This window comes from Scyliorhinus torazame, chromosome 9 (genome assembly GCF_047496885.1).
Source record: "Scyliorhinus torazame isolate Kashiwa2021f chromosome 9, sScyTor2.1, whole genome shotgun sequence".
Classification (NCBI taxonomy): Eukaryota; Metazoa; Chordata; class Chondrichthyes; order Carcharhiniformes; family Scyliorhinidae; genus Scyliorhinus; species Scyliorhinus torazame.
This window is the reverse complement of record NC_092715.1, coordinates 196,773,168-196,797,111: the sequence shown is the minus strand read 5'-3', so window position 1 is coordinate 196,797,111 and position 23,944 is coordinate 196,773,168. Positions and strand designations below refer to the sequence as shown.

General features: G+C 48.8%; 1 protein-coding gene across 3 annotated transcripts in view; it reads right to left on the bottom strand.

The window, feature by feature from the left end:
• mllt3 (MLLT3 super elongation complex subunit) overlaps nucleotides 1–4,906 on the bottom strand; it is a 187,169-nt gene extending 182,263 nt beyond the window's left edge. The window contains exons 1-2 of one of the 3 annotated variants that reach the window (XM_072516933.1): nucleotides 4,677–4,906; nucleotides 4,177–4,360 (exon numbers count right to left, since the gene is read on the bottom strand). In XM_072516933.1, the coding sequence (XP_072373034.1) occupies nucleotides 4,177–4,360; nucleotides 4,677–4,688 (196 nt within the window). In that variant the 5' untranslated portion in view covers nucleotides 4,689–4,906. Of the gene's footprint in view, nucleotides 1–4,176; nucleotides 4,361–4,676 lie in introns of those variants that run through there. The other 2 variants (XM_072516934.1, XM_072516935.1) reach the window with 2 other exon arrangements.
• Between the last annotated feature and the right edge of the window lie 19,038 nt (nucleotides 4,907–23,944).

The following is a 23,944-nucleotide window of genomic DNA, read 5'->3' as shown; positions in this document are numbered from 1 at the left end:
GCCTCTAGTCCCCAAGGTACAAACCTAAAAAGCATCAAAATTCATCCAACAAAAATGCCAATTGACTTGTGTACTTCAGCATTTTGTTTCTCGGAATTTGCAGTTCAATGAACAAAACAACCTAAGACACTCCTAAAAACATTACCTACAATCATTGTTAAAGAAAAAAAAAACACTATTGTACTTGTCAGATAGCTTCTACCGCTAAAGGAATACATGCTAAAGTCACACAAAAAGGTATCCTCAGGTTTCATCTTAATAATCAGATGCACTTTCAGACCATAATGCCATGAACCAATGATGCGATATAATTCAATTGCTCAGCACTGGATGTACAATGAAGACAAACCCAATTCGTAAAAATTACAGAACAGTAATACAAACTTTTGAAGTATTAAACATTTGGCAGCTTAAGATCTGAAGCTTATCAGCTCTCAACTTCAGTCAGAAAAAAAAGTGAAGAAACTAATTTTACACATGTAAAAAGTTATTTTAAGCAATGAATACACTGGTGATTATTTTTTTTTTTTAAAAAGCATTTTCCCAGATTTTGCCACCTGAAATGGAAGAGGACATCAAATGATTATTTCTTAAATACCAGCTGGACTTTCCTAAATACATAGGTACTCCTCACAAGGGGACTTAGTAACTACACGGATTGTTACATTTACCAGACTTAAATTCCAGAAAGTTAGTGGTACAAGGGACAATACAGGTCTTTCAGACAAGATGCTAAATAAAATACTGTCTGCCCATTTAGGTGAAAATATTCCTGTGGCCCTATTCAAGGACAGCAGAGGAGTTCTCCTAGTGTTATCCCTCAATCGGCACCATCAAAACAGATTATCGCATTAAGAAAATGTGGCAGTCAATGAATCCTCCTCTTCAAAATTAATTTGTTAACTGAGCAGCACTTCAGTGCATCTGGGTGACATCAGCAGTGCTAGTTTCTTTTTCCTACAGATGATATTTTACATTCAAGTGTTTTATTCAAGTTACAGCACTAATATTATCAACAGTTCCAGCTGTCTGAAGTGCAACATATGAAGTGACTTCAAATTATTTGAAATTTACAAGAGTACTTTGGAGTTCTGTGGATGGCAATTCTTTGTACAAACTAGCCCATTTTAGCAAAATTGATAGGGTTAACAAACAGTGGGTTTATAAACTGTAAAGCGTGGATCTTCAATACTGTTTTATGATGCAGACGTCCCAAGATCGACATCTTTCCCCTTCCTAGCAGAGCTGAAAATGTTTCCCCCAACTTCAAATTCCCCATCCTACACAACCAGCAGTTTTCTCCCCATTTTCCCATAGCAGTGCATCACCTTCTCTACAGATTATATGATCTTGCATTCAATCTTCTTGCTCCCAATCACCCATTTCTATTTCCTTCAATTAGATTAGTGCCAAGGGAGCTTCCCTCCGAGTCAGTCTCACTCTCCTCTACAAATCTCTTCAGGGCTGTACCCCATCGTAGTTCTGCAAGTTATGTTCCTGCTATCATCTTTCCTCCCCTGCTTTCTTTTGAATTCATACGCCTTGGAGCTCCTTCCCCAAAGCCATTTATCTTACCACTTCCTATCTCACTTTTCAAAGCCTTCTCAAAACCTACCAACTGCTTGATTTGGTCCCAGGTACGTGAAGTGCACCCTGGGCCTACAAAAAAAAAGTATTCCACAAAATAAAAGTTATTGCAAAGCCAGACATCTACTGTGTATTTTTTAATTACTACCACAAGCTGCATATGTAATTGGTTAACAGACAAATTGCTTTTCCTGTCACTTTCAATTTTATAGGTTTGAAGACAGCAACTCGGCTCACTTTACGTGACAAAATTATATCAGGTGTTATTTATCAACGTATACAACACCAGAGGTCCTTTGACAAGTTCAAAAGGAGTTAAGTTACCATAACAAACAAGAGTGAATGTAGAGCTATCCGTCTCAGATTTACTATGCTTTTGTATGCCTCTGAAGACAGACCTCAGAATCAATTGATAATTAATCAAGCATGGTTACAATCCAATTTAACTAACATGGGATGTTAAGTACCACATTTCATAAACGGATGGGTGAATGAATGAGTGAACAAATGAATGAATATCACAGGCCCTCTGACCTTTCTGATGCCTTGAATCATGACAAAGTTTTCCGTTCATCATAAAGTATCTACACGTAGGAATTGAGAAGCATGTGATTTTACCTATACAATGAGTCAAGTAGTTGATACCAGAAAAGGAAGCATTCCCTATTGAGTTACAATAATGATCTGACTGAGTTGCAAGTTTATACACCCATCCCATTCAACCCAAAAATCTTCAGCATGACACGTCAAAAATCTATTTTTTGATTTTTCAGAGCCACTGCCTTCTCCCTTCAGGGACTGAAGTTGACCAAACATGGAGCAGATCTTGAAAGGAAAACATTACATTAATTTTCTTAGATTGGCCTAGTGACATTCCTATCTGTCCGCCCTGCCTCTCTCCCCCCCCCCCCCCCCCCCCCACAACTCACCCCCAGGTCAAATGATCCCCCCAAATTAGCGAACAATTGTACAATAGGAAAAGTGGGGTTTAAGAACTGGTTAGGAGGGTGGTGAAAACAGATACTTCAAAAATAAAACTGGACGGGCAGAAATAAACTTGCAGGTTTACGGGATAGAGGGTGGGAATGGGATTGACTGGATTGCTCTTCAGAACGCAGCATGACCAAAAGGCCCCCTTTTGCGCCCTCGAGGCTCTTTAAAGCACCTTAAATAAAACGAACAGGATCAAACTGAATTCAGGAGACACTGTATAACTTAAGTATGCCCTCCCTTCCACTCAAAACGTGCACCAACGTTTGATGGAAGTTGCTAGGGAACGTGTTAAAACGCTTATTTGTGGTCAAAGGTAGACCTGACATGTAATGGGGGGGGGGGGGGCTGGAAAGAGTGGCGCTGTTCCTGATGGGCGGTTCCCCCTCAAATCCTGATTCACATTGAGCCCCAGTCTCCTTATCGCTGCAACACAGTAGCAACCAGCCAACGCTGCGCATCTCCCCACAAACCCAAAACGCCTGGAACAACAGCGAATACGTCAGTTAAGACATTTCTCGGACGCTCCAACATATTTTCTTGCTCTCACATATTGCATAAGCTAAACTCTGGGCTTGTTGTGCACTGGCATTAACCTTAATTCACAAGAATATGACCAACCCAACAGTTGAGTACCTGGCAATCTCAGTTCAGAAGACTTGACAGAACAGGGAGCAACTATTATTTTAGGGCATGTAAAGTTCTGGGAATATTTCGGACACTTCCCCGTGACTGTTGTGCAAAATGACAGCTTTACCTGTTCGAGTCGGATTCAGAGGCTAGATTCAAAACTTTAAGTACCCCCCCCCCCCCCAACACACACACAAAGGTATTTCCAATTTACCTACAAATGTCTTGTATTTTACATGTACGCCAATAACCTGAAGTTGGGGTTTGCAGACAAGTGTTATATTAAACGCAGTTTCATCGCGCTTGTTTGTCACTACCGCACTTGTTTCCAACCGCAAGTGGGTGTTTAAGGTACAGAAGTTGAGGAACCAAACGCAGACTGTGAATGGTTGTTGCCTGCACTGGTCTAAAAATCGGCGATGAAAGCAATTCCCTACGATTAACGGAACAAATGCCCAGTTATAATCCTCGCTGTCTACACGCAGGATCACTGAACTGACCAACAGCACACGTGTGAAGTAACGACCTCAAAACACGCCAACTTGGAAAAACTGTTTCAGTACTTTATGTAATCTCAATCTAGTGCATCCAGCAAAACACAAAGCAGCATCTCAAAATGTTAAAACAGGGTCTATTTGAAATATTGTTACTGCCAGTTTAGTGAGAGGCTAGAGTACCCGAGTGTATGAAGCTCAGTGTAGAGATTGTATCGCTACATTGAATAACAAACACACCAATATTTAAACATTGTTGCACAAGCTTATGGCAAATGCCTTCCTGCTGTTGTTTCATAAACCCACCCACTCCCAGCGGACTCTTTGAAGACACCTGAGTTTAAAATGAACGCAAAAAAAAAAGGTTATGACCCGCAGGAGCAAGACTCCACAGAAAATACAACCGGGTCTTGAAACCAAAATAAATACATTTCTTTTTTTTGTGTGCGCGATTGTCGTTGAATTCTTTTCTTACCCCGCTTAGGTCTGGGGAAGCTGTCGTGCAAGTGAAAAACGACTTTCTCCACAAAGTGCTGAATATTGCTGTGCTCCGGACCCCTGACAAAGACCATCCAGTCGTGGGTGAAACCTTCCACCGTGGGTTTTTTCCGAACCTGGGCCCGATGGCCTAACTCCAGTTTAACCTGAACAGCGGCACACTGAAAGGGAGAGAGAGAGCACGTTAAACATGAAGCTAGGAGCCTGGGTGCCGGGAGCCGGAGGGGGAGGGAGAGGGAGAGAGGCAGCGGACGACAGGAGCAGCGAAAGGCGCCAGGGCTCCTCCGAGCCTCCCTCCCCTGGACTGGACTAAAGACTGTGGACACCATAGGGGGAAGCTGGCGGCTTACTGCAATCCACAGGCATGTGGCAACAATAAAAAAACAACTCTGGGCAAATATATTTATAAAACACCCTGTCAGCTTCGGGCCACTCAACAGCAGAGATGTGGGGCTTATTTTTTTGAGGGTTACTTACCGAGGCGGCCATCCTCAGAGAGAGAGAGAGGGAGGGAGGGACAGGCCTCAGAGGCAGTTGATGCAAAGTGGAGAGTTGCTGTTGGTGTTTGGTGTGAAAGTACAGACGGAGCCCCCGCCGATGGCGGACATTGTATTTACACTCTCTCACTCACTCTCTATATGTGTGTGTGTCTCTGTCTCTTATTACTGACTGTGGGAGAGCACAAGCCGCCCCGAGCATGCGCGTCGGTCCCCCCTCCTCTCTCTCTCTCTCTCAGACAGGCTGAGCACCTTCAATGCTGGATACAATCAGCTCTCCCACTGAGTTAGAGAGCGAGCCTACTTCACAGATACAGGGTTAAATCAACCCCACATCCACACAGTCAATGCATAGGTTACCCGCCTCCCCTCACACACACATACACCAAACAGACAAGGCACATTGAGAAGCAGACGCATATTTATTGTTATTGCCGCGAAAGATTCAACTAACTGCACGGACAGAAAGGCAGCTGGAAGAGAAAATAAACCTTCGCTGACAACTGAAAGGACCAGTAAACGACATTTGCTGAGGGATAAGAAGATTTGGGGTTGGGGTTGGGTGGGAGGGAGGGAGGGGGGGTGGCAGCACAGGAAAGGTGTGGTTACTTTATAGAGAATGATCAAATACACAGCAAAGCCTCTTGTGAAAAGGAACATGTGCCTGGTATGTGATAAAGTCACGCCGTGTGCTTGGTATTTACGCAACAGTGATACCAGGAATGTGAATAGCTGGGGGGAGGAGGTGAGGTGGGGTTTGTGACGAGAAACCCCAGAAAGAAACGAATCCCTTTCTTTATCCCCGTTGCCTTTTCTGGCCATTTATTGGTCTTGGAGCACATGCCGTCCACAGGATGGGAAAAGCGGTGCGCTGCAAGTTACACACATCACTGCCGTTCCTCAGCCCACAGGGGGCGGCAAGTGGACGGTGTGGCAGCACCAGAGGACGCAACGTCTGGAGCAGCAGAGAATAAAGCAGAAACCATGCGGTTTTTTTTCGATGGGTGGGCAATGATTTTCAACCTGTCAACAGACGAAAGATTAAAATGAATTTTAACGTGAATTAATACAGTGCATTTCCCGATGAACGCTCTTGCAAATACAGGAGAGATAAATCTGCCAGATGAAAGGGAGAGCTGACAAATCTTTGGAGCAAGGGGACATCCAGGCACTATTCTCACAGCGAGTCGCTGAGTCTGAACAGAAACCTTCCAAATGTCAACAAAATACTTTCGGGTCATTAAAAGCGGCGTTTACAAGGTTGTTCATTAGCTTGTCTCAGAAAACCATTTTGACACTGGAACAAAACTCAGCAACAAGGCTTACCACAGCACCATTTGATTGAAACACATTCGGTCAGATATGATGGGCTAAATTTACTTCAGAATTTGTAAAACAGCAGACCGGCGAGCAAATTCGGAGACTATCTATTTACGTGTGTTTATTCTCTCCCTCCATCAGGTGGCACGAATATAGTTTATTTATTTCTACCCTCTATGTTTATACTGGTGTTCATTGACTGAAATGGGGAGAAGTGCCGCTGTGCAACACTCTTCACCGTCCGGGCCCTTACACATTTGTAAATTCTCATTAACCTCTGCCGCTTGCTTCCTGCACGCCTGAAATGAGATTTATAAACTGAGTCTGCTATTCATCCGAATACTAAACACGATGCATCCTTTCAAACATTTCCCTCATTGGTCGCACTGGCTACACCAACCAACCGGCCGCTATTCTGCGCATAAACCAACGCTTCCGGTCTGTGCACTGGATACATTTATTGGGCGCGTCAATGAATGGGCAACTACTGAATACAGTCTAACTCGGGCAACAATTCTTCAACATAACATTCTGCATTCGCCATCGTGGCTTGAATCGACTTTTAATAACTTTGTAACAAATTTTTCTTTTGATTAGTGATACACCATCAATAATAGACGACCAGTCATAAAGGTAACTGAGGCTTTAATACACAAAAGAGCAAGCCTCCTGCCTCTGGACCCGAACTGGGTCCGGAGGCGGAGACTTGCCACTTTTATACAGAAGCCTGAGGGGAGGAGCCACAGTGATGCGCTATCAATTATGACGAGATGAGAGTAGAATGTAATCGAGGCTTTATTACACAGAGATGTATAGCCCCCTACAGCAGTTTACGAAATGGCTGCTGTTCGGAGAGAGCACACATTTATACTCCGCCTCCTGGGTGGAGCCAGCAGCCAGGGATCTACCTCCGTACCTGTAGTACAGGAGCCTTCCCGTAATACCCATATATACAACAGTGGTGACTACCACATTCACCCCCTGTTAAAAATGAGTCCAGCGGGGGTGGTTGATGCACAATCAATTACTCTCGAGACAAGGTGAGTCATAACTAATAGGTTTTAATCTGCTAGAACTGTTCCCCAGCAGCTTCGATACAAAAAGTGAAGGCTGCTGGGGCTGCATCGGTTCTTATACTCTGCCTCTCAGGGCGGAGCTATGTACATCAGCCAATGGTAGACTCCTGGGTCTAGCCAATGGTCATCCACCTCTCAGGTACCGCAATACCTGGTAGAACCACAGTGGTGGAAAACTATCTACATACAGATTGGTTTAAAAATTACAGAGAAGGTTACAAATTTAGGCAATCGGGTGCCTTGATCTGTCGTCGAGAGCGCCGCAGTGCTGGTGGGGACTCAGGCGTCGGCTTGGTCTTTGTTGACTGCGGGAGCGTGTCGAAATTCTATTCATCCCCGGGTGGGAGCAAGGGGAGGTCGGATTGTCCTGGAGCGGGGGCTGCGGTGGCGTGCGCCGGGGGAGGTGAGGGTGGCGCCGGGGCAGTGGGGGGGGGTGGGGAGCCAGCTGGTGCCAGATCCCTGAGGGAGACTGTGTCTTGGCGGCCGTCGGGGTACGCTAAGTGGGTTCACATGGAGTAGCTGTACTATCTCAACCAATGGGTCCGCCTTGTGGAGCCGCACGTGCGTGCGGAGGAGAACGGGTCCTGGAGCTGCCAGCCACGTTGGGAGCGAAACCCCGGAGGTGGACTTCCTGGGGAAGGCAAAGAGACGTACATGAGGGGTTTTGTTGGTAGCGGTGCACAGGAGAGACCGACTGGAGTGAAGTGCATCGGGGAGGACCTCCTGCCAGTGGGAGGCCGGGAGATTTCTCTTGCTCCACCTGCCCGTTTCCCCTGGGGTTGTAGCTGGCCGTCCTGCTCGAGGCAATGCCCCTGTTGAGCAGGTACTGGCGCAGCTCCTCGCTCATAAATGAAGATCCCCGGTCACCGTGGACGTAGGCGGGGAAACCGAATAGAGCGAAGATGGTGTTGAGGGCTTTGATGACGGTGGCAGATGTCATATCGGGGCATGGGACCGCGAAGGGGAATTGGGAATCCTCGTCAACCACTTTAAGAAAGTACGTGTTGCGGTCGGTGGAGGGGAGGGGCCCTTTGAAGTCCACGCTGAGGCGTTCATAGGGGAGGGAGGCCTTCACCAGGCGCGCACGGTCTGGCCGGTAGAAGTGTGGTTTACACTCCGCGCAGACCTGGCAGTCTCTGGTGATAGCCCTGACTTCCTCGATGGAGTAGGGCAGATTGCGGGCCTTAATGAAGTGGTAAAAGCGGGTGACTCCCGGGTGACAGAGATCGTCGTGCAGGGTCCGGAGTCGGTCCACTTGTGCGCTGGCACATGTACCTCGGGACAGGGCATCGGGGGGCCCGTTGAGCTTACCGGGGCGATACAAAACCTTGTATTTGTAGGTGGAGAGTTTGATCCTCCACCTCAAGATTTTATCGTTTTTGATCTTACCCCGCTGTGTGTTGTTAAACATGAAGGCAACTGACCGTTGGTCAGTGAGGAGAGTGAATCTCCTGCCGGCCAGGTAATGCCTCCAATGTCGCACAGCTTCAACCATCGCTTGGGCCTCCTTTTCGACGGAGGAGTGCCGAATTTCGGAGTCATGGAGGGTGCGGGAAAAGAATGCCATGGGCTTGCCTGCCTGGTTGAGGGTGGCGGCCAGAGCGATGTCTGATGCATCGCTCTCGACTTGGAAGGGGAGCGTTTCATCGACCGCGTGCATCGCGGCCTTGGCGATGTCGGCTTTGATGCGGTTGAAGGCCTGGTGAGCCTCGGCCGTCTGTGGGAAAGCGGTGGATTGAATGAGTGGGCGGGCCTTGTCCACGTAGTTTGGGACCCACTGGGCGTAATACGAAAAGAACCCCAGGCATCGTTTGAGGTCCTTGGGGCAGTGGGGGAGGGGGAGTTCCATGAGGGGGCGCATGCGATGGCGGTCGGGCCCTAGAACTCCGCTCTGAACCACATAGCCGAAGAATGGCTAATTGGTTCGTGCTGAACACACACTTCTCCTTGTTGTAAGTTAGGTTGAGGAGTGTGGCGGTGTGGTGAAATTTGGAAAGGTTAGCGTCATGGTCCTGCTAGTCGTGGCCGCAGATGGTGATGTTGTCCAGGTATGGAAAATGGCCCACAGCTCCTACCGGTCAACCATTCGGTCCATCTCCCGTTGGAAGACCGAGACCCCGTTGGTGACGCCGAAGGGAACCCTAAGGAAATGGTAAAGGTGACCGTCTGCTTCAAACGCAGTTTATGCGCGGTCCGCCTTACGGATGGGGAGCTGCTGGTAGGCAGATTTCAGGTCCACTGTCAAGACGACCCGGTACTGTGCAGTCTGATTGACCATATCAGATATGCGTGGGAGGGGGTATGCGTCGAGCTGCGTGTACCGATTGATGGTCTGACTGTATTCAACGACCATCCTGCTTTTCTCCCCAGTTTTCACCACTACCACTTGGGCTCTCCAGGGGCTGTTTCTGGCCTCGATGATACCTTCCCGCAGCAGCCGCTGGACCTCAGACCTGATGAAGGTCCTGTCCTGGGCGCTGTACCGTCTGCTCCTGGTGGTGACGGGTTTGCAATCCGGGGTGAGGTTTGCAAAAAGCGAAGGTGGGTCGACCTTAAGGGTCACGAGGCCGCAAAGTAAAGGGTGGTAGGGACCCGCCACATTTCAGGGTTAGGCTCTGGAGGTTGCATTGGAAGTCCAGGCCGAGTAGCAAGGGAGCGCAGAGGTTGGGTAGGACGTAGAGCCGAAAGCCGCTGAACTCTACAACCTGCACGGTGAGGGTGGCGATGCAGTACCCCCGGATTGCCACGGAGTGGGATCCGGAGGCTAGGGAGATTCTTTGGTTAGAGGGGAGTACCGCGAGGGAGCAGCGCCTTACCGTATCGGGGTGGATGAACCTCTCAGTGCTCCCGGATCCAGAAGGCAGGATATCTCGTGCCCGTCGACCGTCACCTTTGTCGAAGCGGTCGCAAAGTTGTGCGGTCGAGTTGGGTCAATCGTGACCGAGGCAAGACGCAGCTGGTCGTCGGCGTTTGCAAGCGATGAGCGGCCCGATGAGGTGCCCGACGGGCAGGGGTCCTGAGGCGGGTAAGGTGGCGGCGCCCACGGGCTGCACATGTCCTGGGGCAGACAAGATGGCGGTGCCCATTGGTTCTGAGGCAAGCAAGATGGCGACGCCTATGGGCCGCATGTGTTGAGAGTGGAGCAAGATGGCGGCGCCCACGGGTCGCACGTGGTGTGAGGAGAGGAAGATGGCAGTGCCCACTGGCCGTACGTGGGGGGTGCCGGGACAATAGCGGCGATTGACCGGACCTGGCACACTGCAGCGAAATGTCCCTTCTTGCCACAGGCCTTGCAGAGTGCGCTCCCCGCCGGGCAGCGCTGCCAGGGGTGTTTTGTCTGTCCGCAGAAGTAGCACTTGGGTCCCCCAGGGTTGGTTGGTTGCCGCGCGGTGCAGGCGTGGGGTTGGCTGAGGGCGGTCGCTGATGGGGTCCACGATGGAGTGGCCGCTGGTGGGGTCCACGATGCACAGGAAGGGTGGGCCATGCGGTCGGGGGCATAAGCCTGTACGTTGTATGAGGCGACCGTGAGCGAGAACGCTAGTTTCTTGGTCGCCGCGAGGTCAAGCCTGGCCCCTTCTAAGAGTTGCTGGCGGATGTAGTCAGACCCTATGCCCGTAACAAACGCGTCTTTCATTAGCAGGTTCGAATGTTCAGTGGCTGAAACGGCCTGGCAGTCACAGTCTTTCACCAGGGTGAGCAGGGCACGCCAGAAATCTTCCACAGACTCACCGGGAAGTTGGTGCCGCATGGACAGGAGGTGCCTGCCGTAGATCTTGTTGGTCTGCTGAGCGTAATTCTCCTTCAGTAGTGCCATGGCCTCTGCGTAGGTAGGCGCGTCCTGGACGAGTGGAAAAATGTTGGAGCTCAGCCGCGTGTGCAGAATCTGGAGCTTCTGTGCTTCTGAGATTGGGTCTGACGCAGACCCGATGTATGCTTCAAAGCAAGCGAGCCAATGTTGGAAGTCCTTTTTGGCGTTGTCTGCTTGAGAATACAGCTGCAGGCGATCTGGCTTGATGCGGCGGTCCATCTCTGAAAAATCTCTGTATAATAAATTGGTGCGCTATCGATTACGACGAGACGAGAGTAGAATGTAATCGAGGCTTTATTACACAGAGATGTGTGGCTTCCTATAGCAGCTGACGAAATGGCTGCTGTTCGGAGAGCACACACATTTATACTCCGCCTCCTGGGCGGAGCCAGCAGGCAGGGATCTACCCCCGTACCTGTAGTACAGGGGCCTTACCGTAATACCCATATATACAATAGTGATGACTACCACACACAGGCGGAGCCAGCCTGGACAAGCCCAGGCATGTACAATGCAGCACAGTGAATATAAGACAATAACATGGTTTACCACAATTGGTGAACTTTTTTTTTCTTCTTCTTCTTCTTCTTCTGCCCGCAACATCCTTAGCCGCTCGCAGACAGAGACGATAAAGCGAAGAACATTTATATAACGCCTGTCCGCATGACCTCCCAAAGCACTTAACAACCAATGAACTACTTCTGATGCGAAGCGCTTTGCAGGCAAAGGAAGCAGCCAATTTGACCCAGCAAAGTCCCATGAACAACAGCAGAATGAATGATCAGTTAATCTCGTCTTGTCATGGGGGATGCCAGCTCGGTAAGTATTTTGCTGCTGTCTGATTAGCTGAATCCCCTGCCCTTCATAAAACGGTGCCATGGGATCTTTTATCTCTACCTGGGTAGGTCGACAGCACCTCCAGCTGGAGTGTCAGTTTCTTTCATAGATCCCCAACAGTGCAGAAGCAGGCCATTCGGCCCATCGAGTCTGCACTGACCCTCCAAAAGTGCACCCTACCTAGGCCTGCTCCCCCACCATGCCCCTGCAACCCCATAACCCTTTTAGACACTGAGGGGCAATTTAGCCATGCCAATCCACCTAACCTGCACATGTTTGGACTGTGGGAGGAAACCGGAGGAAACCCACGTGGACACTGACTCCATCTACACCTCCCAGTGCCTGGGGAAAGCAGGCAGCATGATCAAAGACCCCTCCCACCCGGCCTACTCACTCTTCCAACTTCTTCCATCAGGCAGGAGGTACAAAAGTCCGAGAACATGCACAAACAGACTCAAAAACAGCTTCTTCCCGTTGTTACGGCACTCTTATGGACTGACCTGATTAATACCTCACTGTATGCTTCACCCGATGCCGGTGTCTATGTATTTACATTGTGTACCTTGTGTTGCCCTATCATATATTTTCGTTTCATTTTATTTTATTTTCATGTTCTAAATGATCTGTTTGAGCTGCTCGCAAAAAATACTTTTTATTGTATCTCGGTACACGTGACAATAAACAAATCCATAAAACGTGCAAACTCCACACAGATAGTCACCCAAGGTTGGAATTGAACCCAGGTCGCTGATGCTGTGAGGCAGCAGTGCTAACCACTGTGCTACCCGAAAGGTGCTGCCTATAGTTCTTTTGGCAATCACTTTAAATCTGGTTACCAACCAATACTTCTGCCACTGAACACAAATTCTCTTTAATGTACCAAAGCCATTCAAGATTTTGAACATTTGTCAGGTCTCCTCTTACCATGCTCTGCTCTGAAGAAAGCACTCCCAGCCTCTCCAGTGTCTCCATGCAAATGGAGTCCCTCATCCTTGGTACCATTCTAGTAAATCTGTCCTGCACCCTCTTTGAGGCTTTGTCATTCTTCCTGAGGCCTGGTGTCCAAAACTGATGCAATATTCTAGCTGAAATAAAAACAGAAAATGCTGGAAAACTCATCAGGTCAGCAGCACCTGTGGAGAGAGGAACAGTGTTAATGTTTTGAGACAGTTTGATTTTTCAGAGATGAAGGGTTAAGCAGCATGTTTTATTAAGGTTTAGAATATCTTTGTCGCTTTTGTATTCTACTGTTCTATTTATAAAGCCAAGGATCCCATATGTCCATATGTTTTTTCACAACTTTCTTAACTTCACCTCCCACATTGAAGAATTTGTGTGTACATACACCCAGATGTCTCCTGTACCAGCATTCGTTTCCAAGTTGCACCACTTAGTTCATATTACCTCTCATGAATTGACAGTTTATTTTTTGAAACTGTGACACACACAAGACATCAATCCATGAAAAAAATTATTATAAAATTTTTTTTTTTAGCTTACCCAATTCTATTTTCTTTCCAATTCAGGGACAACTTAACATGGCCAATCCACCTAACCTGCACATCTTTGGGTTGTGGTGGTGGGACCCACGCAAGCACGGGGAGAATGTACAAATTCTACACGGACAGTGACCTGGGGCCGGGATAGAACCCAGGTCCTCAGCGCCATGACATGAAAAAAATGATCACCATTAGCAGACCATCGCCACTGCTGACTGCAGTTATCAGTAATCTCTAAACCTGGACATGTTGCACACAGTTTGATATCTTTCAGCTGCACCATCTGCAAACCATTCGAACTAGCTATATTTATATGGTTGCGACATTTGAAATCTTTTTGTGTAATATTAGAATATTGTTTGAAATTGGGTGTACTACCAAGGGGACCCAGGATATTCATGCCAATAGGGAAATCCTCCATGGAAGAAGTCATAGAGGAAGATGATTGTGTTTGCCAGATGTCTTTCATTGCAACCCCACGGCACCACTAGCAGAATCCTTAAGAGTTGCATGAAACCTTTTTCAATGGCTTCGTCAATGTCTGTCCCTCTTTCATGAATATAATAGAGATGCTCCCTGATAATTTCACTGTGTGCAGCTCCATTCACAACTTTTTTGATAATGAATCAGCCCATGTCTGCCTCTGGTAGACCCTGGGCAACATCTAGACTTGACCTGATAAATGACAGGTAGCATTTGAGTCACATTGGCGTTGGACAGAGACCATCTTTAACAAGAGAAGAACCACTTCCCTTTTCCATCACTGGCACCACCATCACTGAGCAGTCCCCATCAATATGCTGGAAATCACAATGAACCACAGGCTTAGCTGGACCAGATCAACAATGCAATGGCTACAAGACCAGGCCAGAGGCTGAGTACTCTGTGCATAACAGCTCAGCTCCTGACCGCTCAACCATCATTTGCAAGGCTCATGTCAAGAATTTGGCAGAATACTCACCACTCCCCAAGATAGGTGCAATTGCATGAATGCTCAAGGAACTTGTCACCTTCCAGAACAAAACATAATCGACAACAAAGCATAATCGGTAACCTTGGCATGGACACAATATTTACCTCTAAACCACTGCCACACTGTAGCTGAAGCATGTCTTATCCACAGGCTACATTTCAGTAACTCACCAAGCTAATCTCAATATCACCTCCCAGACTTCCAGCTCTACGTCTGAGGAGGAGAGCAGCAATATCATGGGAACGCAAGCACCCTCCTGACATGGACGCATAACAGCATTTATTAATCATTGATTGGTCAATATACCAGAATTCTATATGGAAAGCCTGAAGGAGAATGCCTACCAGGATTTCAGGGCAGCTAGGGATGGAAACCAATGTAACCTTTCCAGCATTGCCTATAATCCTCAGAGAACAATTTAAAAAATATATGTAACTGAAATTCTTGTTTCCGTGTAGGAAGAAGAAATTAGCCTTGTTGCACAAAATTACATTGTTATTTCAGATGTTTTATTTGTGCTTACAGGTGCATTATTTTTACAGAAATAGATTGGTTATTGCAATTTAAACTGGAAATTTAAACAAATTTGGTTAGATCTGCCCTCAGAAACATCAGGATTGGGAAAATGCTGGGAGTGGAATTTATGTTCATGCAAAGTTGCTTAACTATGGAATTGCGACTTCCGGGTGCGGCTATGCAGAGCTAGGTCGCATATTCGGTAGCTCCCGCTTGGAACAGACTTTTGGGCTCGTTACAGGGCCCCCACGGCATTTGTTTGACATTTCCCGGTGTGGGAAGAAGACTGCAACATTCCCCTGACAGTGTCCCCCAGGAATGGTATGTCCCTTGGTTACCAAACCCGGCAGAAACAGTAAAAGATTTGGCTGTAACTGCAGAGGAGCGAGGGGCCTCTTCCAGCATGCAGGCGGGGGAAAGGCAAGCTTAAAGCTGCAAGCTGACTTGGGGGCCTGTATTAAAGGTGAATTCTAGCAGCAGAGGGAACAACTGTGAAAAGATCTACCAAGGCCATTGAAGAAGCGGGGACGAGGCTTCCAGTGGCGGCCATAGAGGAGTAGGTCGCGCATTCGGCAGCTCCCGTCTGGAACGGACTCTCAGACCTTTTTCAGGAGTTTCCACAGACTTTTTGGGGCAGATTGGTGAAGCGAACACTGCGAAAAGGATTCCCCCTCGAGACTTCCGGTTGCGGCTATGCGGAGCTAAGTCGCACATTCGGCGGCTCCCCCAAAAACGGACTTTTGGGCTCTTTTCAGGGCCCCCAAGGGCACCTTTTCAATGTTTCCCGGTGTGGAAAGGAGTTAATAATAGCTCCCCGTCAGTATATGGCTTTAACTAGGAGCGGGGCGACAGAAGAAGGGAGGGAAGGACAAAATGGCGGCGGGCGGAGACCAGGCAGCGTGGAGGCAATGGGCGGAGGAGCAACAGGGGGGTATCCAGCGCTGCCTCAGAGAGATTAAAACGGACCTGCTAGAGCCGATGAAGGCTTCTATTGATAAGCTGCTGGAGACACAGACGGCCCAGGGGGTGGCGATCCGAGAGGCTCGACAAACGATCTCTGACAATGAGGACACGATCTTAGGCCTGGCGGTAAAGATGGAGGTGCACGAGGCGCTCCACAAGAGATGGCAGGAGCGGTTCGAGGAGATGGAGAATCGGTCGAGGCGGAAGAATCTGCGGATTCTGGGTCTCCCGGAGGGGCTGGAGGGGCCGGACGTGAGGGCCTATGTGGTCACCATGTTGAACTCGCTGATGGGAGGGGGGTCCTTCCAGGGGCCCCTGAAGCTGGAAGGGGCCCATAGAGTGTTGGCGAGGAGGCCCAAGGCTAACGAGCCTCCACGGGCAGTGCTGGTGCGGTTCCATCGGTTCGTCGATCGGGAGTGTGTGCTCAGGTGGGCCAAGTAGGAGAGGAGCAGCAGGTGGGAGAACGCGGAGGTTCGGATATATCAGGACTGGAGTGCGGAGGTGGCGAAGAGGAGGGCCGGGTACAATCGAGCGAAGGCGGTGCTGCACAGGAAGGGGGTGAAGTTTGGCATGTTGCAGCCTACAAGGACCGGCATCATTATTTTGAGTCTCCGGAGGAGGCGTGGGCCTTTGTTCAGGCCGAGAAGCTGGACACAGACTGAGGTTCGGGATGGGCGATTGAGGACTGCGGTGGATATGTTATGCCTATTTTTGGTTCGGGGGGGGGGGGGGGGGGGCGTGGGGGGGCCTTTGCATTGTTTTGGGTTTCTTTTTCTCTGTGTTTTTCTCTTTCGGGATGGGGAGGGTGGATGGGGCAGGTTAGGCACTGTTTTGGTTGGTGGCGGGGCCTAGTAGGTGGAGAGCGCGGGCTTTTTTCCCGCACCGAAGACTGGGGGGGGGCGGGGGCCGGGGCGGGAAAGCAAAGATTGTTTCCCATGCTTAGAATGGAGGGGGCGAGCCTGTGGATGGGGAGCGGGAGAGGAGGGTGTGCCACACAATGGGAGGAGTCGAAGGGGAGGCGGGAGTGGCCGTGGTCAGCAGGAGTCAGCTGACTTGCGGAAGTGCAATGGGGGGAGTAAACCGGGGGGGGGGGGGGGGGGGGGGGATTGAGTTGCTGCTGCTAAGGTCAAGGAGGAGCTGGAGCGAGTGAGGGGGGGAGGTCGAGACAGGGGTATGCTGCTGTGGGGAACGGGCCGGGTGTGGGGTGCGGGCGCGTGGCTGGCCGAGGAGGGGTCATGGCTAGTCGGCGGGGGAGGGGGGGCGGGTAGCGCCCTGATTCGGCTGATAACCTGGAATGTAAGCGACCGAATGGGCCGGTTAAGCTGGCCCGCTTGTTCGCGCACCTGAAGGGGCTCAAGGCGGATGTGATTATGCTCCAGGAGACACACCTGAAGGTGGCAGACCAGGTAAGACTGAGGAAAGGGTGGGTAGGTCAGGTGTTTCACTCGGGGTTAGATGCCAAAAATCGAGGGGTGTCGATCTTGGTGGGAAAGAAGGTGTCATTCAAGGCACTGATAGCGAGTAGGGCGCTGATAGCGAGAGTAGAGGATACCGAGTATTCAGCAATAGCCATTTCGGACCACGCCCCGCTTTGGGTGGACTTGGAGATGGGGGAGGAGAGGGACCAGCGCCCGCTGTGGCGCTTGGAGGTGGGGCTGTTGGTGGACGAGGACGTGAGCGAGCGGGTCCGAGGAAGTATAGAGAGGTACTTGGAGACCAACGACAACGGGGAGGTCCGAGTGGAGATGGTATGGGAGGCACTGAAGGCGGTGGTGAGGGGAGAGCTCTTCTCCATTAGGGCCCACAAGGAGCGGAGGGAGCGGGGGGAGAGGGAGAGGCTGGTGGGGGAGATGTTGAGGGTAGACAGGAGGTATGCAGAAGAGCCTGAGGAAGGATTATTGAGTAAGAGGCGCAGCCTCCAGGCCAAATTCGACCTGGTGACCACCAGGAAGGCGGAGGTGCAGTGGAGGAAGGCCCAGGGGGTGGTCTACGAGTATGGGGAAAAGGCAAGCCGGATGCTGGCGCATCAGCTTCGGAAGCGGGATGCAGCTAGGGAGATCGGGGGAGTTAAGGACAAGGGAGGGAGCGTGGTGCGGAGTGGGGTTGGCATCAATGGGGTCTTTAGGGACTTCTACGAGAAATTGTACCGATCCGAGCCCCCACGGGAGTAGGGAGGGATGGGCCGTTTCCTGGACCAATTGAGGTTTCCAAAGGTGGAAGAGGGACTGGTGGCGGGACTGGGGGCCCCGATTGGGCTGGAGGAGCTGATCAAAGGGATAGGAAGCATGCAGGCGGGGAAGGCACCGGGGCCGGACGTTTTCCCAGTCGAGTTCTATAAAAAATATATGGACCTGTTGGGCCCGCTGTTAGTTAGGACCTTTAATGAGGCAAGGGAGAGGGGGGCTTTACCCCCGACGATGTCCCGGGCACTGATCTCCTTGATCCTGAAGCGGGACAAGGATCCCCTGCAATGTGGGTCTTACAGACCGATTTCCTTGCTAAATGTAGATGCCAAGGTGCTGGCGAAGGTCTTAGCCACGAGGATTGAGGATTGTGTGCCACAGATCATCCATGAAGACCAGACGGGGTTTGTGAAGGGGAGACAGTTGAACACGAATGTGCGGAGGCTTTTGAACGTTATCATGATGCCGGTGAGGGAGGGGGAGGCGGAGATAGTAGTGACGATGGACGCTGAGAAAGCCTTCGATAGGGTAGAGTGGGGGTACCTGTGGGAGGTGCTGAAGAGGTTCGGGTTTGTTGAGGGGTTTGTCAGGTGGGTTAGGCTGTTGTATGAGGTCCCGATGGCGAGTGTGGCCACGAATAGGAGGAGGTCCGAGTACTTTCGGTTGCACCGAGGGACGAGACAGGGGTGTCCCCTGTCCCGCCTGCTCTTCGCACTGGCGATTGAACCCCTGGCTATGGCACTGAGAGAGTCGAGGAACTGGAGGGGGTTGGTGCGGGGTGGGGAGGAGCATAGGGTGTCGCTTTATGCGGACGACCTGCTGCTGAATGTGGCGGACCCGGTGGGAGGAATGCCAGAGTTAATGAGGATCCTTAGGGAATTCGGGGACTTTTTGGGGTACAAGCTCAATATGGGGAAGAGCAAGCTGTTCGTAGTTCAGCTAGGGGACCAGGAGAGGGGTTTGGCGAGCTCCCACTAAAAAGGGTGGATAGGAGCTTCAGATATTTGGGGGTCCAGGTGGCCAGGAGCTGGGGGGCCCTGCATAGGCTTAACTTTACAAGGCTGGTGGAGCAAATGTGGGAGGGGTTCAAGAGGCGGGACGCATTGCCGCTGTCCTTGGCGGGTAGGGTGCAGTCAATCAAAATGACGGTGCTCCCAAGGTTTTTGTTCCTGTTCCAGTGCCTCCCCGTGTTTATCCCGAAGGCTTTTTTCAGGCGGGTTAACAGGAGTATAATGGGGTTTGTGTGGGCGCGAGGGACTCCGAGGGTGAGAAGGGTGTTCCTGGAGCGGAGTAGAGATAAGGGGGGGGGGCTGGCGCTGCCCAACCTCTGTGGGTACTACTGGGCCGCCAATGCGACGATGGTGCGCAAGTGGGTGATGGAGGGGGACCGGGCTGCATGGATGAGGCTGGAGATGGCATCCTGTGTGGGTACGAATCTGGGGGCGCTGGCAACGGCGCCGCTGCCGCTCCCTCCAAGGAGGTATACCACAAGCCTGGTGGTGGTGGCGGCCCTCAAAATTTGGGGGCAGTGGAGGTGGCATAGGGGGGAAGTTGGGACCTCAGCGTGGACCCCATTACGGGGGAACCACCGGTTTGCCCCAGGAAGAACAGGTGGAGGGTTTTCGGGGTGGCACAGGGCAGGGATACAAATGTTGGGGGACCTGTTTGTGGACGGGAAGTTTGTGAGCTTGGGTGAGCTGGAGGAGAAGTACGGGCTCCCCCCGGGGAACACCTTCAGGTACTTACAGGTAAGGGCGTTTGCCAGACGGCAGGTGGTGGAATTCCCGCAGCTACTGCCACACACATTACAGGACAGGGTGCTCTCGGGGGGGTTTGTGGGAGTGGGGAAGATCTCGGAAACTTACCAGGTGATGCAGGAGGAGGAGGAGGCCTCGATGGTGGAGTTGAAAGGTAAGTGGGAGGAGAAGTTGGGAGAGGAGATCGAAGAGGGGACGTGGGCAGATGCCTTATTAGGGAGGGTGAATTCTTCCTCTTCGTGCGCAAGTCTCAGCCTCATACAGTTTCAGGTGCTGCACAAGGCACACATGACCGGGACAAGGATGAGCCGGTTCTTTGGGGGTGAGGACAGGCGTGTTAGGTGTTCAGGGAGCCCAGCAAATCACACCCATATGTTCTGGGCATGCCCAGCGCTGGAGGAATTTTGGAAGGTCGTAGCGAGGACGGTGTCGAGGGTGGTAGGATCCAGGGTCAGACCGGGCTGGGGGCTCGCAATATTTGGGGTGGCAGAGGAGCCGGGAGTGCAGGAGGCGAAAGAGGCTGGAATTCTGGCCTTTGCGTCCCTGGTAGCCCGGCGAAGGATTCTCCTTCAGTGGAAAGATGCAAGGCCCCCAAGCGTGGAATCCTGGATCAGCGATATGGCAGGGTTCATTAAATTGGAGAGGGTGAAATTTGCCTTGAGAGGGTCGGTACAAGGGTTCTTTAGGCGGTGGCAACCGTTCTTAGACTTTCTGGCAGAACGATAGACATTGGTCAATGGCAGCAGCAGCTCGGGGGGGGGGGGGTTTACTTTATTTTTGTTTATGTTATTTACACTGGAGGGTTTGAGGGGGTGTATACACCTGTTGTGTTAAGTCAGGGTGTTAATGTTCATTTATTATTTATGTATGGGGGGTGGGTTTGGGGGGTTGCTTTTTTAGATTGTGTTTTGTACTTAACCCTGTTGGGTTCTTTTTTCTTTCTCATTTTGTTATTGATATTTTATGAAACCTTTAATAAAAATTATTTTTTTTGAAAAAAACTATGGAATTGCAATTAGTTTTAACAGATAGATGTAGATTACATTTTCAAATTCTGAAAAATAATATCTTTATTTAATTTTTTTGTCTTTTTAATTATTCTGAGGGCAGATATGGAATTGGTACATGGAGTGTAAGGTCTTTTCTAAACAACATCAACAGTGTTTCTTCAGCACTATAAGTGCAGCCTCTACTGCAAGTTGACACTTTCACTTCCTACATCCGACACCCTGAGATGGATCGTTAATTATTGTGGCAATTTTGTGGCATGGATTTGTGTCCAAATTAGAGTGAACCGCCTAAAACTCATTACACATTGCATTCTTATACCTGTATGGTGGTGTCAGATCCAAGTTCCAGAACACTGCAGCAACTAGTCACTCCAAACTATAAATTGTAAATGTAATCATAAAATAGGTGAAACATCAAAAATAAGCTGTTCAACGTGATGGGGTTGATGTGTTGCTGTGCTTGTAGCATTTTCTGCTTAGTTCAGTGCTGGATGATAGCACCTCAGAGCTCAGTTTATGTTTTTGCAGCTGTGTTTACATCACAGGGATGTTCTTAATGTGGCTGCCAGAGATACATTTTTGTTATGAAGGTCACAAAGCTTTTGAATTCATGTTGGAGTCCTGGACAGAAATGGAACAGTAAGGGTGTGGGTGGATAGATCAAGACCAAATGATACGAGCAAAGCAGAGTCTACCAGTAAGAAATGTTGAGCAATATGACAGAATGGGGAAAACTGCATTGAAACAGGATTGCAAACTTGGCAGAGTCTTGTTATCAATTCACACTGGATTTAGTTTTGCACACTAATTCTCTCTGTCTTACAATTATCTCCACATTTATAAGTACACTCATAGCTGTTAATTTGCAAAGTATTTTAATAATGTACTTGAACCTTTCCAGGTAGATATGTGAAAGGAGTATTTTAATAATCTTTTAAATATAACAAAATGAAACTGATTATTGACAATATTTGTGGATGAATGCCTAATATGCTGAAGTAACATTATTCTATGCATTATTTTGGTTGGCAGAGGAATGTCACATAAACATATTAAATGTTTCACAAATAATTTCTCGGATAATATCCTCTATTATACAGGATATATTTAAAATAACGTACTTACATTTCAGAAATACTTTACATTCAACACATCTCTTTTAAAATTAAATGATTATTAGATGGTAGAAAGTCAGTTGAAGGCTTCAGAGTTCAATAGAGAAAGTCAGAAATATGGAACCAGAAGACTAAGACAGAAATATATGACAAGTACTGAATAGACACCAATATAAAATGCTCAATAAATTGGGAGGGTGGGCGGGGGGGATAAAGAAAGCAAGTGCTAAATTTAAAGGAGAAAATTAATTTTAGGATTATTCCATATCGATTTAATCTAATTAAAATTGCTGTTCATTTACAAATAGCTCTTTATGCAGCAAATGTTTAAGTTCAAATTAAAACTATGCTGAAAAATCAAGCAATCTCACGGGATAGGGTGGAGACCTGGGCTTAAGTGGGGTGCTCTTTCCAAGGGCCGATGAAGACTTGATGGGCCAAATGGCCTCCTTCTGCACTGTAAATTCTATGATTCTATTATCTGAACCAACGCTTTAGATAATCAGGTAAAATGTAGAAGGTTTGGATCAATTGTTCCATATCATTTCAGTCTTCGCATCATCTGCCGATTGGAATTTTGACATTGTCAAGACTTCGGAGTGACTCTCAGATGATATTTTGAATTCTGAACTTATTGGCAAGGAACTGCAAGGAAAGACCGAAAGTGAAACCTAGAAGAACATATGGCAAATAAATGGAAGGAGTCAGTTACAGATGTTTAGAAAAAGAAAGAAGTGTAGGAGTTTTAGAAAAGACAGATTGTAAACAGCATGGAGAACTGAAAAAGCTTCCAGGGGTAGTGTTAGAACTTTGTGGAGAAGAGAATTTGCCAAAAATATCAAAAGGAAACAAAAAATACAGAACTGATAAACAGCAATGTTTATTGTTGAACCAATGTAAGGCAGGAAAATAGATAAATAGTGGTAAATATTTTCTCCACAAACTAAAACATTTGTGTGTCAAAAAAAGAGAGTTTAAGCTAATAATAACAGTTCTGCTGCCAGTAATTAGAGATAAAAATGAGCATAATTCTTTGAAAATTGCTGAGAAAAAGTGGAATAATTTGAAATGCAGACTCAGTACTTGTATTTGTTTCAGCTAGAAATAGGTATAATTTAAAAAACATGATTTACCTTTGAAAATTTTTCGTAAGTAAATGGAGGAAGGCGTTTGTGAGTCTTACTCACAGTTGTAACTTGTGCCGTGATTATTATACAAATAGTCATTTGAAAGTAAAGAACTTGAGTACTGCTGAAAAAAAGAGCATGCTGTTGAAGCTTGTTGTCTCACACGCATCAGGCCAGATGCAAGGTTGCTAAATTTCAAAGGAAGTAACAATTCATATTGCATGAGAAAAGGATGCTGATTGGTTGGCAAGTCGACTTTGATTGGTCATGGTGCTGCCATGAAGAATGCACCATTGAACCATTGCTCCCCCATGCTACTGTTAATTTTAAAAATGTGCAATGCCTGGACATGCTCCTTCTGCCGACAGAAGGTCTCTGCATATAAATATATATGTTCCATCTTGTATTCAAATTCACCTTTGGAATTGAGCCATTGAACAAGCTCCCTTTCCTAGCCATGCGAGTTAAGAAATCTGCTAATTCATTCTCTATGACTCTCTACTCAGAGGTGGATTCACAGGTTCTGGGGTCCTGTGTTCAGCCTCATGTTCGTGGAACCCCCATCCTGGGATCTGAAGGTTGAAGCCCACCCCTCGCGCACACTCTCTCGTCCGCTCTCCCCTCACAAACACTCTCTCTTCCCCGTCCCTCGAACACACTCTCTCTTTCCTCCACCCATCGCGCACACTCTCCCCTCCCTTGCACACATTCTCTCTTCCCCCTTCCTCGCTCACACTCTCTCTTCCCCATCCCTCGCTCAGACTCTCTCTTCCTCCCACCCATCGCACACACTCCCCCCACCCATCTCACACACTCTCACTTCCCCCCCACCCATTGCACACACTCTCTCTTCCCCCCACCACTCACACTCTCTCTTCCCCCCTTCATACACTCTCTTTCCCCCTACCCTCACACAAAATTTCTATTCTCTCACCGCTCATACACACTCTCTCTTCCCCAACTCCAGCATAAACTCCCTCGTTTTCCCTCCCCCTCCCCTTGCACATACTCTCTCTTCCTCTACCCCTTGCACACACTCTCTTCCCCCCCACCTATCACATGCA